Raw genomic sequence first — 17876 nt, forward strand, 5'->3', positions numbered from 1 at the left:
TATCGTGCATCGCTAATTAGCTTGTAAATTATATTTTTTAACATTAAAAATAAATGAATTTTTGATTGTTTGAGATGGCAACAACTAATTTCCTATATAAGATTAAAAGAAAAAAAGGTTTTCTAGTAAAAGTCATGTTATATTTTGCGGCTCTAAACAACTTTTACTTGGTCGAACTCTGGTCAAAACGGCTCTTTGAATATGAAAGGTTGCAGACCCCTGACTTAGAGGCACTGACTGCCATCAGTAAGAACTACAAGAAAGTCATCTTTGCAGAAAGGTTGTATTTCACTCCTACTAAACAAACTTGAACAGCCTATTGTCACAATATCTCAACCAGATTCAGATGAAGACGTTGTGATTTTATTTTCCTCACTAAGAGTCCATCAGAAATCAAGTACTACAGATTTTAAATCAGCTTTTTCATAATAAAAGAATAAAGCAGGTTAATCAACCAAACATGCACAAACAAACAGAAACACTCTTTAAATACTGATTTTTCAATATGGTGACAGAACTGAATGCTGAAAGCCCGACACTAACAAGATTATTTAATGCACACACAGTGCTAAGGCCCTGCTTATGTTCAACATCCCCATGCGAGGTGAAGACATCAAATAAAAGCTTTAACAGGAACTTTATCCTGTAGGTGTGTGTGTGTAAATATATGAGGGTGAACCCAAGACTGAAATTATATGTACCATGAGAGATGGGTGATGACTTGTAGCTTCCTTTAAAATGCCTGAAAACCAACAGAGAGGAGAGGGGAAAAGAGAGCTGGGGAGAAAGAGCAGGGATCAAATACGGGTGGGGAGGAAAGGATATATTACAGCTAATGGCTCCATGCAGTCAGACACACACACACACACTCACACACAGGGCGGTATGTTGGTGAAATGGGGCGTGATGTTTTTGGGCCCAGTCTGTTACAGGTGACTGCATCCTGAGTGTATGTGCATATGTCCAAATGGAAAAGCATAAAAGTCTCTGCAATGTCTCAAAAGTTAAGAGTCAAGAGTGTGTGAAGGTTTCTGAATCTGTATATCACTGAGGTTAATAGGTTTGAAATGGAAGAGTGAAAAACTTAAAAGATTTTGCCTATGCGTGGACACAAAACTGCATGAGTAGTAAATGTATAAGGCCTTCTAGGGACGGCCGGCAGGTCAAGAGTAGGTAAAAGGCTGAGAGGAGATAAATCTAAGAAGTAAATTCAAACAATAAAAGCTTCCTCATACTCTTTGATTCCCCAGCCACCTCTTCTTTCACTGCCCTTTGCTGGTTAAATAGAGACTGAAGCAGGTGGATCAGACGAGAGGTAATCAGACCAGACATCAGGGCCAAGATCATAACACTCTTGAACACAAAAAACATCTGAGTTTTTGTTGAAGTCTTGATATGAAGATAAAAAAAAAGGTATTTAGGTTTAATCATTAGTGTAATAATTAAACTGGATTTTTTCCCCCCTACAGTGTAAGAAATGTATGGTCTTTTTTTTAATAAGATCTCTTAAATCACGTTATCTGTTAGTGTTAAATAATTTGGTTGAATTACTAAAAACATTTGAAATCAAGGTATTTTTACTCAAAAGTTATCGTATATAAATCTCAAACTGGGACATCCTTGGTAAAAAAATTAAAGAAAAATTACATATATCATATATGGTATAAAGAGCTTATCTTTCACTTTGTAAATAATTATGAAAAAAATATTTCACAAACAACAAAACCAAGAAATGCCGTAAACCTGATGACGGATTGAGCTCAGACTGGATGTATAATTTCCTACTATAAACCTGAAACACCCTCCTTTGTTCCAGCAGCCTTTTTGTGTGTCCTCTTCTTCTTCTTGCCTACTTTTACCTTCTACGTTCCCTCGCTGCTTGTCAGTCAGTCTGTCAACAGAAGGCTTTTAACCTCTGTGCCCTGGAGGTCACCCTGGTCAGACTGGTTTAAGTGCTTTAAGTGTTCTCAGTCCTGTTAAGACCAACAAACAACACCAAAGGAGACACAAAGTAATCCCTCTTCCTCTCCCTTTTCTTTCTCTATTTTTTTTACTTTTTAGCTCTTAATCATATAGTGAAGCACATTTGAACAGGCCAGAACAAGAGCTGTGGGCATCAGAAATGGGGAACACCAGGTAATGACTCTGACTGACTTCTGTGTCTGTCCTGGTGAGACTGTTCAGACTGGTCCCAGTGTTTTCAGGCACATTAAACCATTAGCACCCCATCCAACAAAAACAAACTCCCTGAAGTAGACAGAAATCCCCTCCTCTACTACTGTAGCTTTATTTTCCTATGCAGAACTGTCTACATCATCTTTTTTTCCACCTTAATAAACTTTTTGCTTTTGCCATTTGTTTATCGCTTCAACATCTTTGTCTTCCAGTGGATTGCCTCAGGAATCTTCCTCTTTTTTAAATTTGTGAGCCTGCCCTTCGTCCATTTTTTACTCGTTTCTTTATGCATACTTAAGGGATTAAATACTAATAAGTCTTAAAACGATTTAATTTGACATGCTGGTAAAAAAAAAAAAGTTTAAAAATAAGCAATATATCTATTTTTAAATGAATGCCTACTTGTTATGTGCAGTTATCATAAACAGAAAGAAGCTGCTTTCCCTAATCATTAGAATATGACTTTCTAAGCAAATCTGCCTGCAACAAGAAAACAAAAAAGGAACATGTTTGTCTGGCACTGGTGCTGAAACCTGTTGATCTTTATGCAAAATTGTTGCCCATTGCTGTAGTTTCTATTCTAACGGTGCTTCATGGTCACTAAGATTCATCCTGCTACTTTTTCAGAGTTCAGTTATGTGATCATGCAAGGAGCAGCTCTCTTTGTGTCAGTATTCAGCTTAAAGATCTTGATGGATCGGGTTAAACAGATGACTGGGTTAGATGAAAAGGTGAGAGGCAATGAGGGGTAAAGATGGCGATCAATACCACCCACGGAGAAAGAGCTACATGTGTGTTTCTCTACCAAATTATCAGCATATCTAGATCTTATCGAAATAAAAAAATATGGAAGGGAAACAAATATTAAAGATAATATTTCAGCTCCTATGGTCGAGTTAATGCATGCTGGTATGATCTATGTGTGAGGTAGTGAACGATGACCTCATGATCTTTGTAGGTCATTATTGGGTCAGGTCATGGTGTAGGTTCTCACACGCTTTTTTTTGAAAATCGTAAACCCATTTATAACAGCGACCTGTCTGAAAACGTCTCTTTTCAAAATTCAAGGCTTCGTTCTACATATTTCAAATGACGGAAAGGGCCTCGATAAATGTGGAATACTTGCACATAAGGATGAAGCTACTGTAAACTGGATAACAGAGCAGAATGGATGAATTTGTAGTGACAATAAACGACAGAAGGATGTTAAGGATGTTTGGAGAAATACAATCCCCTTCAGAGTTATATGTACATTGAATAAAGATGTGGAAAAAGTCGTCTAAATTAAAGGCCACTATAGAGACTGCAGAGATGCTAGTCTTTGCTGCCGATATTTTACTGTTAACTTCTACCATCCTCCTCAGTGTGTGCTGTAATGTGATCCACCTTAGTCCACAGTGGGCTTTACTGGTCACAGGTGAGCAGCTATTTTCTTATGAAACTCATAAAGATCGACATATAACTTCCTAACTAAAACAGTGTGTTCGCTTTTTATTCCCATTTTGAACGCTGGCATAGTATAATGGGCTTCCTTTTTGCTTCATATGTAAACATCAAGAAAGCAGAAGTTATGGAATAACATTTAAAAGTTCCAAAAATACTTACTAAAATAGTAAATTATAACTTAAACATGTTTTTCCTTTATATATTTAATGCAATGCGGTCAATAACTTTAATACTTTATTTAAGTTTTTGTTTTTTTTAAACATGCAATAAAAAAAAAAAACTAAATGAACAAATAAAACTTAACAAAAGGTTGTTTTTTTAAGATGTTTACAGTTTTCTTTAAAGGCTTGTTAGACATATGTCATTAATTACAGATAATATTATGTATTTATATTTAAAAATACATGAAGACCCTTCAATAGAACCTTCATATATTAAGTCAATGTCAATACTTGAATTAAAACTTGGACCATCATACTTTCAAGAAAAGAAAGAGAATTGTATTGTTGTAAGAAGGAAATACAGGAAGATAAAGATGAAAGAAACAACGGACAACAAAATACAGACATTTTAGAAGGAATAACAAATGTAAGAAAAAATCTGTAAAAGGAAAAGATGAAATGAAATGGTGAGAAAAGGAGTGAAGAGAGGGAGAGAGCAGGACTTAAGAGTGGGAATGAGGGACGGAACAAAGGAGGCAGTGTGTTGAACAGGGGATTGAGCTGCCATCTGAGACGAATAAAAACTGGAATAACAATAAAAGTCAGAGGGCGCTACTTCCCCTACAACTAACACATATCGCTCCATGCATGGCTGTTGTGCTCCCCCGTGCATCGCTGAAGTTTTACCTTTTTTGTTGTGTGCATTTGGTCAAATCTCATATCCTCACCTACAATGAACATTTCCAAACACATGGACTCATAATGAGCTGGGGAATCAGAAACATGCGGGTAAAGTATGTTGACGCACGGCCAACAGCTGTTGTAAAAGGACAGAAACAGAGTTTAACTGAGCCTTGTGTTTACTCATGCAGGGAGAGTGTTTATATGTTTGGAAAAAAAAATCTAGATCAAGACATCACATTCCTGGAAACAGAAACCGATCAACTAAGAGAAAGAGAGAGTGTGAAAGAAAAACTAATGAAAACCAGACTGAGAAGGTGTCACGGCAGCACTGTTATTCTTACAGCTTGTTGCTTGCTGGTGTTTCTCCAAATTGCAAACAGATTTTCAAATAACATCCATTACTTTGTCCCCAATACTTTGCTGCCTGGTGACTAGCAGAACGTAATTCAAAGAGAAATGAGCACCAAAAGGTTTTTAGATTCAGTTTGATCAAATTAACCCAGCCAGCAAACAACAGTATCATAAGTTATCTTTTACTTCTGGTAAGTATTTCAGAAGTTTGAAGAAACTAAATTGCTTTTTCTTTAATCAACAACTGTAATTAAAAACAATAAAATATCAAGAGATCATGTCACAGAGTGTTAGATCCATTAACATTATAATTCAGTATCCTAATATTCTGCAACCCTGGTCTTAAGGATATATTACTATTTACTTAATTCAAAGGTAAAGTAGCTCTGTTTGCAGAGACATATGGCTATAAAAACACAAAACCCAACAAGGTATCCACACAGAAAAGTTGAATGCAAAGGTGAAACCGCCTGAAGCCAGAGGGTGGGTGGTGTGACACACGGAGGAAGCGGGTTGTAAACAATGAACTCATTAGAGAGAGAAGAGGCGTAAGTGGGAACCTATTACAGAGAAAAAAAATATAGAAAGTGTGAAATCCACTATAAAATCCATAGCTTCTGAAACATGGATCCTAAAAGGAGGAGACTTGACCAAAGCGCTTTACACTACATTCATTCACCCATTCACGCACACACACACTGATGGTGGCAAGACAATGCAGGTGAAGTGTCTTGCCCAAGGACACAACGACACTGAAAGTCAGAGTCGGGGCTTGAACCGTCAATCCTTCGATTTGAGGACAAACTCCTACATCCAACGCCACTGTCACCCTAAAAAGCTTTCAATGGAGCGCTCACATAGCTCAGAGTATTAAGTTATAAGTTCTCTTTTCTGTTGCCATTGTTCTATAAAAGCATATTTTTACATCATTTGAGGTGAGACCATTATACTTTTAAGCTTAACGTCCCATTTACTGATTTAGTACATAATTTAAAAAAAAAAAAGTTCCGATGTTGAGAGGACCAAGGCAACTAGCGGACCTCCGAGGCTTAACGCAGCCAGGGTTAACTTTAGCCCATCTGCAGCAGCCCACTGGCTGGCTCTGATGGCGATTTTTTTGTTTTACTTGGCAAAATGTTAATTGTATTTGTGCTTATCTGACTGTGTTAATTATATCCCCCCACTGAATTAAAAAAGGAAGAATTTATTATTATCTAGGGACTATTAATAACAGGAGGTGAAATACAGCTCCAGACGACTCAAGCATTTGGTGACATCACAAGTACGCTTCTGTTCCAATTGACCCCTATTTATGCTGCATGCTCCCGTTCTCCCCAACTCCATACTTTCCTGTGTTTTTCTCAAAAACCTAATTGGCGAGGACAACAGTCCGTACTCGCGTACTTGTGAATTTAGAAACGGCCACACTCTTTGATGTTACACTTACTTGTGTATTTGTGTGCATACATAACATCTATGACCCCCATTAACCAGAAACATTTAAATAGCTTCTATAAACCAGAAAACTATTTTTACAAGTTGTAGTAGTTTGGGTGGATTTTAACTGGCTGCTGCAGTTTTTACCTGTTTTTTGTCTGAAAAGCGTCACACAAACTGTCTTCTTCTGAGAGTGTCTACAATTTTACAGCCTGCTATAGTGACCCGTGCCATGTGAATGCATTTAAGCAGCCATGCATAAGTATGTGCAAAAAATCTGATATCCCTGTGAGTGCGTAATTGTTCTTTCTTGAATGTGTGCTTCACAGAGGCTTCTGGGTTTGACCAGCTTGAATGCTACCTAAACCCATATAAACAAAGCATCTCTTTGGTGGTGTAAATGTGACAGCGTAATGACTAAAAGCCTCTGATCTTTCACATAAACACTGAAACGTGAAGAGCTGGTGCCAAAGAAAAAAGCTTAGAGGAGCTAAACAAACCAAAAACATCCAGCAGTTTTTTCCCCCTGTGGAATGTTATTCAGGGAATTTACTTTTGACTTGGTTAGAGTTTTTCTGGGATATATGTAATTGTTTACTGTCACAAAGAAACCAAAATTATATTTCTGGAGGTTTAACATCAAAAACATCCACTTACTCAGTACAATTTTTCTGTCACTAATTGGGTTTCTACGTCCCCATATGGTAAGCATCCTGCATATATGGAGAGTGTTTAGTTATGGAACAAAAACACAATTTATGAAGTTGATCAAGATTAATGCATGCAGCTTTTCTTTTTACAAGGAATATGATGGAAACAATTCTGATATTTGCAATATGTCTATTGTTGAACAAGAATTTGGCGATGGAAATATATACAGGACAAAACAAGTTATTTAATAATGGAGTCCTATTGGTGGGAATTTTGGACTCCCGAAGAAGCAAACTGGTACTTTGAGGCCAAGTAGGCTGCTGCCTTGGTGTTTTTGCAGGAGCAAAAACTAGGGTCTGGAAAAAGACTAACGGTCAGCTTAAAAGTGATTCCAGCAAACAATCCACCACCTCCAGGGGGAAGCAGAATTTCACCAGTACTGTTTTTATTGAAAGCAAGGAACTCCTGACCTTGGCTGAGGACACTTTGAGAAGGAGCTTGCTGCAGGATGCAGAAAGGGGTGGAGGCTGACCACATGGCAGACCCATCCCGTATTTAGAAATGCTACCTTGCTGGAAATGAAGGGGGCACTATTTTCTATACGAGCTGCCGTTTGTCAGTTTTTGTATTTTTTTCTTTTAATCTTTATTGGTTACGGTTGTTTCTTGTTTTGTAAAGATAATATTATTATCTATTATTCCGTAAAAGTAAAAAAAAAATCCACTGGACTTGGTTTCCAAGATTTGAAGACGTTTCGCTACCTCTCCAGGAAGCTTTCTCAATTCAAACGTCTGGATCCACAGTGAGTTTGAGTCTCTATATAGACAAGGCCTTGTATTGCTTGGAAACATGCAAATGGGAACCGGTTTCAATTTGCATTAACTTTTACAGAATGACTATGACCTGGATGACTGAGAATCTTCATCAGCATTATCTATTATATAAGGCATTGGACCGTGTTCGTCATGGTGCTCTATGGGGGGGGGGGACTTTATAGTCGTCGGCCCTTTCTTAAGTACAAGACGAGCAGGAGTTCGGTATGCATCGTCGGTAATAAGTCAGACATGTCCCAAGTGCATGCTGGACTGCAGCAAGGCTATCCTCCTTCACTGGTTTTTAAACCGAGCCAACCCCTGGACGGGGTCCTGTTTAATGCCCAGCGGATTTCCTCCTTCATTTTGCAGATGATGTGTTTTTCCCCCTCCCTCCTGTGATACCCATAGCATACACAGGGGATTGAGTGTGAAGTAGATGAGATGAAGATCTGTATCTCCAGGTCTGAGGCCACGGTTCTTGGTTGAAAAATGGAGGCTTGCCCTCTTCAGGTCAAAGAGAGGTAATGCCTGAGGTATCTTGGGGTCCTGTTCACTGGTCGGGGGATAATGGAGTAGGAGATCAGCAATGCCACTATCATGCAGATGTTGCACCAGTCTGTTATGGTAAAGAGAGAGGTAAGCCAAGAAGCAGATCTCTCCATTTACTGGTTGGTCTACATTCCTACCCTCACCTATAATCATGGAATCTGGATCATGACCAAAAGAAAGAAATCCTGGATACAAGCTGCTAAAATTAGCTTTCTTTACAATATGGCATGGCATTCCCTCAGAGATAGGGCGGGGAGCTCTGCCATCCACGAGAGGCTCGGAGTGGTGCAACGTCTTCTCTATACTGAGAGGAGTCAGCTGGTGTGGCTGAGACAGCCATTTTGGATGTCTCCCTCAGAGAGAAAAAAGGGGTATGAAATAAGTCCAAATGAATTCCACCTCGTTTTCTTGAAAAAATTATTAAACATGAATTTCAGAGGATTTTCATTATTTAAATAAAATGTTTTTAAGCTTTTCAATGGAAACAAGGCTAAGACTTGTGGGGAATGTATCATTAACATGTGCAAAGGTCATGTACAGTATAGGCCTGGATAAGAATGCTGTGGTAAACCGTTTTACATTTCTGAATATATGGATCATGAATCATAGGTAAGCAGTGGTCAGTTTGAGTCAGCTCGCAGAATGAATGGATGTTCCTCTAACCGCATGCCAAGCCTTCTCACATCTTGAAATCATAAATCTACGATCCACTCTGGTCCTTCTCAAAGAGCTTGGTGTCTACTCCTCCGTGATGGATGGTGGTTTTCGGCAAACGTCAGGAGCAGCGTTGGAAGTACAATAAAAGGGGATTTTCTGTTAGTAATCTGGCTTTTTATAACAGAGTACATGGCTTCAGAAAATAACTGCCAACACGATTCCCTCTGTATTAGTATAGCCTGTGGACTTTCATTTGACACTTGACCTCATAATCTTTAGTGAGATTTATGCTTTCATTTTGAAAATTCTGCAGATTAAAAGAGACCCGCTTAAGATTGATAAGGTAACACTATTTAATTCAATAACTCAGACCAGATAAATCTGCTGTGGTTGGGATGTTTGTACAAACCAAGCCTGGAGGAGATTATTCATGCTTGGCTGCATTTTTCCCTATTTTAGGGAGTTGCTACATTCGGTTTATTATTCCCTAGGAGGAGCCACTAGTGTACATTTGTTTTAAAAGACAACAAAACCTCCTGACACACAGAGCACCAGTATGTCATCACATATGACATATCTTCTCTCCATGGAAAAATTATTCTTTGTATTTAGGTTTTTTACTGTTCTGCCAGGAAAATAATTTTCAACTTAATTACTCCAAGAATTAGAAATGTGTGAATAAAGCAGGAGCAAAAATTCAAAACAAAGCTTTCTGTTTTTTCCAATTTTGTAAAGAGTGTTGATATAATATATTGATAGCTGAGTTCTGGAGTTTGATGCATCTGAATACAATATCAGCTCTAGCTTGGTGTAGTTTTTTAACATGTATTTAAGTAAATATATAATGAAAAGATGGCAGTTTTCATTCTAAAAAACACAAGTACACAACACAACTTCCCTGTATTTGTCATGGTGCTGAGGGCCAACTTCATTTCAGCAGTCATATAAAAAAAAGAAAATAAAGAAAAAGAATTTGAATAATTTTACTCCTAAAAATGAATTAACAGCAAAAACGAGCGTTTTATCTGTAATTGTTGGGTAAAATAAAGGTTAGTTAGCTTTTGTATAAATCATATATAAAAATATGCAAATATATAAAATATATATGAAAATAGTTTGCAAACAGACTATTAATTTGTAGTATGCCTTATAACCCAGTGTGCTTAAAAGTGCGAAAACACGGTGTGCTTTGGGATGTCCAACAGTTTCCAGGATTCACCGGGACTTTTCAGGACATCACTGATGGAAATAGCCACCAGTGCAGAGCTAACATTCAAATGGTAGCGGCTGAGTATTGGTGCACTTGGATGGTCAGTGCAGAAATACTTTGGTACAAGTCTTTTGAAATAAAAGAGCCACTTCAGACCAAGAACAAGAAAAAAAATCAATAAAAAACAGGAAGTTGTTGCCAATAGAGGGCGCTAGGGCGCTGCCCCACCCACCCAATGACCTTGATTAAATCATAAAAATATAATAAAATTTAAATATTTCTAAATATATTGATATATACATAATTTAGATGTGCAAGATAAATATTTGATCTTTAATTGTGAGTAAAGCCGTTTCATTTTTTCGTCGGATTGGTGACGAATTTCCACCCTAAGGGCACAAAAATGTTTGCTCATTAACTCTTGTTAAAAGTTGAACATGCAAAGTAGTTTGTCTGCGATACGGATGTATAGGTGAGCTCCGGGCGCACCAAAGATACACACTAAGGTGACAGGAACTGTTGTCATAGTTGTAGTGCGGATGATCGACAGGCTGAGTCGCGGAAGGGAAGCAAACTTTACCAAGAGAACCTGGAGGTGACACGGTTTGGACCTGATCGGCCAAACATCAAAATTGGCTTGGCTAACTGCATGCAGCAAGGCTAACGCTTTTTTCTGCTGTCTTGACTTCCTGCCTCCTTTTTCAAACGTCAGGATCTGACCCAGCATGGATAAAGACAGGTAGGACTGATTTAAAGCACTTTTTAGAAAAGGCAAAGAAGAATAAATAATCTGGGATTCACATGGAAAATAATATAATATAGTGTACTTTTTCTAGGCTTTTGTTAATTTGCATAGTTGCTCTTAAATAAACATATTCTCAGAAAAAAAAATATTTTTTTTATATAATCAAAAAAAAAAGGTGACTAATAGCTTCTCCATTATTAAACTGGTAAATTATTTTATTAGATTTGAGACACAATATTGGATCATGCAAAGCACAGATTTGCCTTCACAAAGCCTCAGAAGGTCAAGATTTGTGTAGAAAAAGTAACCCTGTACATGAAAATATATTGTTTTTTTTTTAAATAAAGTGTTTCTATAATGTTTTTTGTTGTTGCCATTCATACAAATATACTGGTGTGATAACTTAGTATATATTTGATTGGTTTTTGGTGTACGTCTATTTTGGATTTATAGCCCCCCCAGGAAAAAACTCAACCAGCCGCCACTGGTTTTGACTACAGAAGATTTACACATTTACACAAAGTGATTTTTTACTGCCAATAATTTGTCTGGACAAGAAAAGGTGAGCATTAAAATGAGCTACTTTAAGGTGGAAAAAGTGAAGCGTTGTGATTTGTGTGTGGAGTTGGCTCCTCTTCCAAAGTTTGGGCTTACTCACAGTTTAGGCAAGAACATTGCCCTGAACAAAGACTGAAACATCCTCCAAGTGCAACATCTTCCAACATTCCTAGTAATGCGTAGGGAGGATTTGGGAGTTATCCATTTCCCACAGGGTAAGATTGATAAAAGAGTGGTAAAAAAGTGCAAAAGTCAGAATAATAAAAATCCTTCAAATATGGAGCAGGAAAGTTGTGCAGAATGATCACTGTTTACATGCATATGCTGCATTGCTAATTAAAGACTTTGAATATATTGAATATTTCAAGAATGTTGACTCAGTTGGAAATAGAACCACCGAAGATGACAAAGAAAGAAACGGTATTAAGGCCAAAAATCAAGAGCCTGTCCAAGTGTAAGCTGAAAATCCAAATTTAAATAACCCAGTGTTGCAAAAAAATAAAAAATCTCTCCTAAACATGATATTAAAAGAATTATATGCTAGATTAAAAAGATAAGCAGCATATGAGAAAAAAAACCTAGGAAATAAACCAGGATAAAAAATATCCTAAAAAACGTTTGTAGCAGTGCTGGTTGATTTTTCCCAAAAGGTTTACAAAGCTTGATATAAATATCAGCTCCTATGATTACAAAGGCAAACAGTGAGCAAATAAAACATCCTGCCAATGAGAAAAACTGCAATCACTTCATTTCGTAAAGCCTAATGTTGTTTTAATGAGCCGACAGTGAACCGGTGTTTAGAGTTAAAAGGTTTCTGGGTGATTCAGTTCAACAAGAGCTCGGTCCGCAAAAAGACCAGCAGTGGAGGACACGGTGCAAAGACTGATAAGAACCAGACAAATAAAAAGCTAGCACACTCCTCTCATTCCCACAAACTGCTGTCTGTGGAGTGGAGCGTGAAAGTAGGACGAGGTGTTCAACACATAAAACACGTCAATCAGAGCCTTAGAGAGTAAAGGAAGAGTAAAGGTGATTGATGACAGATGAAAAAAGATCTCACACAAAAACAGATGCATAAAGCTTTGCTGTATTTCCCTTAAAAAAATAAAAGTAAGTATTCCTTTAGTTCTTTATAGTTTAAGTAAATCCACACTGTTTGAAAGAGCTTTACAGGCAACAATAACGAGTAATGTCAATCTGATAAAGAAGATTTGAGCAAAAAAACTAAAAAATAATTTTAAAAATCAGGAACAAACCAGTCATCATACATCTGTTTGAGTAAGTAACCTAAACAAATATTTAATCATAAATCACACATGTGCAAACATGCAAAATAGGAGGAGATGGATACCTACCCATTGGTTCCAAAACAAACTGGTCTTGAGTGACAGCCAAAGGAGGCTGGACACAGATGGACAGCTTAGCAGACTGTAGAACAGAGCTGGCCTTTACCTTCACCTGCAGAGATTATGGTAAACATGTCAACCCAGAGGAAGGACATGTCTCATCATCATCCTTTATTAGGATGCCTTCAGGGTGGCGGCATCTTATACTCCCAATAAAAACAAATCACTACGCTACTGTGATTAGATTGCAATTGATTAATAAATCCTCCAACTTCACTGTATTTCATCATAGACTTTTGTTTCTGGCATGGTTTTGACTGCTGTCATTATATTTATAACATTTGTGTATATCAAGGAAGCGTGTTTGAAAAGCATGAAGATAGATTCCCTGTTTCAAAAAAGATCATAAATCCAAGAGAAAAGATTCCAGATGTTTGACTTTTTTTAAGTTTTTTTTTTCCTTTTTTTTATTTCTATCTGGGGTGTTCCATTTCTTCAGGCACAGCCGTAGCCACGTGCATCATGTTCTCACAAAAAAAGATGTTGAGATCAGAAGTTATGCTTAAAAACAAATTCAAAATATGGTCTCTACTTTGACAGTGAAACCAAAGGAAAAACACAACTGGGTATCACAGGTTAGGCTGCATCTGAATGAATCCCAGGGCTTAAAAAATAAGGATTTGGATGTTTGGCCATGATGTACAGCACCATGCATCCCAAAAAAAACACAACAAACCCACACCAACATTTCAGGCTTATTATTTGGGTTCGTTTTGGAGCCAGGGCACCTTTCCCCTTATAATGAGTAGGCCGTAAAACCTTCTTAATATTAAACTAAAGTATACTAGAGTCAAATGTGAAATCATCCATCAGAGAAGAAAAGCTTAGCAAAAAAGAGGATATATAATTAAAAAGACAATGATCCCAAACAAGAATCAAATCTACATTATAATAGCTGAAAATGAAAACTACTAAATCATTGCAAAATTTTGCACAGAATAATAAGCAAATACTAAAGAACTAAACAGGCTAAAGAAATAATGGAAAGAATATATTTTTATTTATAATTATTTTCTACCAGAACTAAAAAGGGTGAATGCTTTTACTTTATAACACTTTATAAAAGAGAGAGAGAAAAAATTAAATAATTTACCTGAACAGTAACTGAAGGAACTGGAAGACCATCCATATCTTGGATTAGAGCTTGCTGTTAAGAAAATAATTAAGAGATTGAATATTCTGTATTTATGTCTTCATGTTTACATACGTAGATTAATGTGCGCATAAAAAAACATATGAGTTTATTTACTGATGATGCATCCAGGGAGGGAAACACAATGGCCTTGACAGACAGGTCCTCCAGAGCATCAGATTTAGGCAGAATATCTAAGATGAAAGACATTTATTTTATACACTAAAATAGGATGTTTCTCTGTACGCTGAGAAAATGCAAGGTACTGACAGAGAACATTGGAGCTTTAATCTGAATCAAACTTTTTTTTCTCAACTGTTTCAGATTTGGGTCAGTAAGGAGTGAAAAAAAAAAAGACTTTTCTACTTACCTTTTCTTTTTCTCCATTTTTATGACATAACAATAAAAATTATAAACTTCAAACCCTATCCTACTGAAAATCTAAGTGTCTTAGAAGAGCAGTACAGGAAAACCTCATTTTTACTCTGGGCATACTCAATAAAAAACAACTGGTTTAAAAGACACAGTACTCCTACACTGCAAAAATAATCTAGAAATAAGTCAAAATCTCTTAAATTAAATGTAGTAACACTGAATTTGAGGAGGTAAATAAGATGATTTGCCAATAGAATGAGTATTTTTAATCTTAAAATAATAAGGTTAGATAATATGCAATTGAAATAATAAAATGCAGTTGTTTATTTTACTTTAAATGTAAATTATTTTCTTCCATTGGCAAAATATCTTACCAATTCATTTTAAGAATAAATGCACTTATTTTAAGAAATAATGATACATTTTTTGCAGTGCAAGGTATGCCCTTCAAAAAATGTAAAATAAGGAGCTCAAGATGCTGTAAAAATCAGTGCATTTCCTATAGGTGGTCAATGTGCAGATCAGCTACAAATATTGTACTGTATGGATGAAAGATAACAGGAGCAAAGGTGGTTCCGACCCTATTTAAATGAGGATATGCGTTTGCTCCCGGCTCCATCAATCTACGCAAAGGTCTTTCTCCCTTCTACTACTATTTTTCTTTTTGAAAACTATGTTCATAATTATAGAGACTCTTTGTATTGTTGGTTATTGTACCTTTCTGTCACAAAAAAGCAGACATTTCAGATAGAGACATGAAAAGTGATCCTAAAATCTGTTTGCCGGGTTAGGAATTACATTTGCATATTCTGTTCTCATCTTTTGTATGTTCTACTGATCAGTATCAGTTGTGCATAATGATCAAGTTCAACAAAATAAATAGAGCACAGGTACTATTTTGGACAGGATTTCTAGGCGCAGCCAAGGACTGGAGGGGGTCTGGTTTGGGGACCAGCGGATCTCGTCCCTGCTTTTTACGGATGACGTAGTTCTGCTGGCTCCCTCCTGCCAAGACCTACAGCGTGCGCTGGGGCGGTTCGCAGCCTAATGTGAAGCGGCAGGGATGAGAATCAGCTCCTCCAATTCCGAGGCCATGGTTCTCGACCGGAAAAAGGTGGCTTGTCCCCTTCAGGTTGGAGGAGAGCCCCTGCGTCAAGTGCAGGAGTTCAAGTATCTTGGGGTTCTGTTCACAAGTGAGGGAAGAATGGAGTGGGAGATCGATAGACGGATCGGTGCGGCTGCTGCAATAATGCACCGGTCTGTCGTGGTGAAGAGAGAGCTGAGTGAAAAGGCAAAGCTCTCAATTTACCGGTCGGTCTACGTTCCTTCCTACCCTCACCTATGGTCATGAAATCTGGATCATGACCGAAAGAACGAGATCCCGGATACAAGCGGCTGAAATGAGCTTTCTCCGCAGGGTGGCTGGGCTCTCCCTTAGAGATAGGGTGAAGAGCTCGGTCATTCGGGAGAGGCTCAGTGTAGAGCCAGTTCTCCTCCACATCGAGAGGAGGAGGCTCCCTGGGAGTCTCTGCTTAGTCTGCTGCCCCCGCGACCCGGTTCCGGATAAAGCGGGAGACAACGAGTACGAGTACTAGCTTTGCACAATATCATGTTTGCACGTTTTTTTTTAATACATGCAAATCTTTTGAAGATCAGGCCGTTGGTGAATATAAACTTAAGAAGAATCTACTGTTTTGTGAGAGTTTGTCTTATTTCAGGAAGTGCTTTCTAATTGAGACCATTGTAGAGCTTTTTTTTATCATCAGCTCACCTTGAGTCCTTGTGGCCTCTCTGATGAGCTTCTGCAGCTTCTTCATCTCAGCATCGACCTGCTCATAATCAGCTTCTCTGGCATCCACTTTAGGAGTTGAAAAAAAGGAGGGGTCTGTACCCATGTAAGAGCTCAAAAGATGACCGTCTGAACTCAAACTGACCACAGCTCCTTTCAGCTCCCTGAGGAATGAAGAAGAAAGGGTTAACACTGTAACAACTGCCATCTGTTGAGACCCCTTTCTTCACATCGTCTTTGTAGTTTAGCACTAGTCCTTCAGGACAGCAGCAGGCGAAGCCCAGTGCTGGTTTTTAAGTGGAAATAGAGGAGAGCATGAAGAAATGCTGAGTGATGCAATAATGTTCTAACTGTGTGATAACTTGCTGCAGATGTGTTTGCGTGTGCGTGATTTCTGTTCTAGTTCAGTGAGGCGGCATCACATTCATCCACACACAAATGCCCACATGAGACAGCCGGCTCCAGAGCTACACAGGAGGGTGTCTGAGTGAGCATGAAACTTTCCCTTTAACTGCTGTGGTAAAAAACACACTCCCACACGTGCACACATTGACAAGGTGACATTTACAGTGGAAAGACAAACCCTTGCAGAAACACAGAAAATTCACTATTACTGAATTGTATTACTATTTTATTACTATTAACTAAAACAAAAGCAATGCAGTTTACACAAAACCTGCTTATAAAATATCGATTTTGCTACTTGTATGACAATAAGTTTACATCATGCATGAACGGACTGATGACCAGGAAAAAGACAACTGCTTAAATCCAGGCCATTTGTCAGCAGAAAGTTTGTTATGCTGAAAAGATTACAGGAATTTTTTACAGATTATGCTACAAAGAAGTCGCCCTCATTATGTTGATGACTCAAAAAGACTGTTGGCTTGGTGCCAAGCCACTGTGTGCCTTCAAACAGGCAAAGCAGACTTGCAGAATCAGCACTATGATCTGCAAATAAAACGGTTTCAGTATTGGATCTGACCCGTTGCCCCATTCCGCTCCCGTTCTAGTTTGATTCAGCTCTGTGAAAAATCGTCACTGTCTGCTCAGAGTTGTTCAGACTCGGTTAAAACTTTAGAATAACATAAAGAAAGACTCTTTTTTTATTGCGGAAGACTGATTATTTTATTTACAGAAGTCACACTATCATAGGTCATTGTCAGTTTATGTATGACCTTTAAAAAGTCAATAATAAATGTGCTCTAGCTCAGATATTTTAGAGATGTGGGAATTATTCGCACAGAGATCAAAACCAGACAACCTTCCTCTGACTGGCTCTCATCAGTGTTCAACAGGTCGAGCACGTTCCCGCTTATTTAAAACATTGACATGGAAAAATCCTACTTTTATTTTGCTGTGAATGCACCATTTGTCTGGCTAAATTCAGAAAAAGCTTAGTGACATACACCTACCAGGTCTAACATAATGATTACCTGTCTAATGTTATTTGTTCTTCTTTTCCTGCTAAAACAGCTCTGACTCATTGAGGTCGAAACCGCAAAAAAATACATTTAAGATAGTTTATTTGACTTGAAATATGTATATTTGACCTTGTTTTTGGCAGGTAGCTAATGCTTCGTTCACACGGAATGCAATTTCAGCAGCAAAAAAGTCACACATGCCTCAAGAGCATCATTACGCTCCTGAATCGCATCCAGTAAAGTGTCCAGATGCGTCTGATGCTTCTGCTGCTCCTTTGTTCAATGGCAAAGAGCGACTTTGCTGTATTTTC

At 37.8% G+C, this 17876-nt stretch overlaps 1 protein-coding gene across 2 annotated transcripts in view; it reads right to left on the minus strand.

The window, feature by feature from the left end:
- bbs9 (Bardet-Biedl syndrome 9) overlaps positions 1 to 17876 on the minus strand; it is a 212420-nt gene that overhangs the window by 166091 nt on the left and 28453 nt on the right. For both annotated transcript variants that reach the window (XM_015372902.1, XM_015372077.1), the window contains exons 10-13: positions 16124 to 16305; positions 14095 to 14171; positions 13939 to 13992; positions 12795 to 12897 (exon numbers count right to left, since the gene is read on the minus strand). In XM_015372902.1, coding sequence (XP_015228388.1) covers positions 12795 to 12897; positions 13939 to 13992; positions 14095 to 14171; positions 16124 to 16305 — 416 coding nt within the window. The remainder of the gene's footprint in view (positions 1 to 12794; positions 12898 to 13938; positions 13993 to 14094; positions 14172 to 16123; positions 16306 to 17876) is intronic.

Source organism: Cyprinodon variegatus, unplaced genomic scaffold (assembly GCF_000732505.1).
Source record: "Cyprinodon variegatus isolate N-32 unplaced genomic scaffold, C_variegatus-1.0 Scaffold0, whole genome shotgun sequence".
Classification (NCBI taxonomy): domain Eukaryota; kingdom Metazoa; phylum Chordata; class Actinopteri; order Cyprinodontiformes; family Cyprinodontidae; genus Cyprinodon; species Cyprinodon variegatus.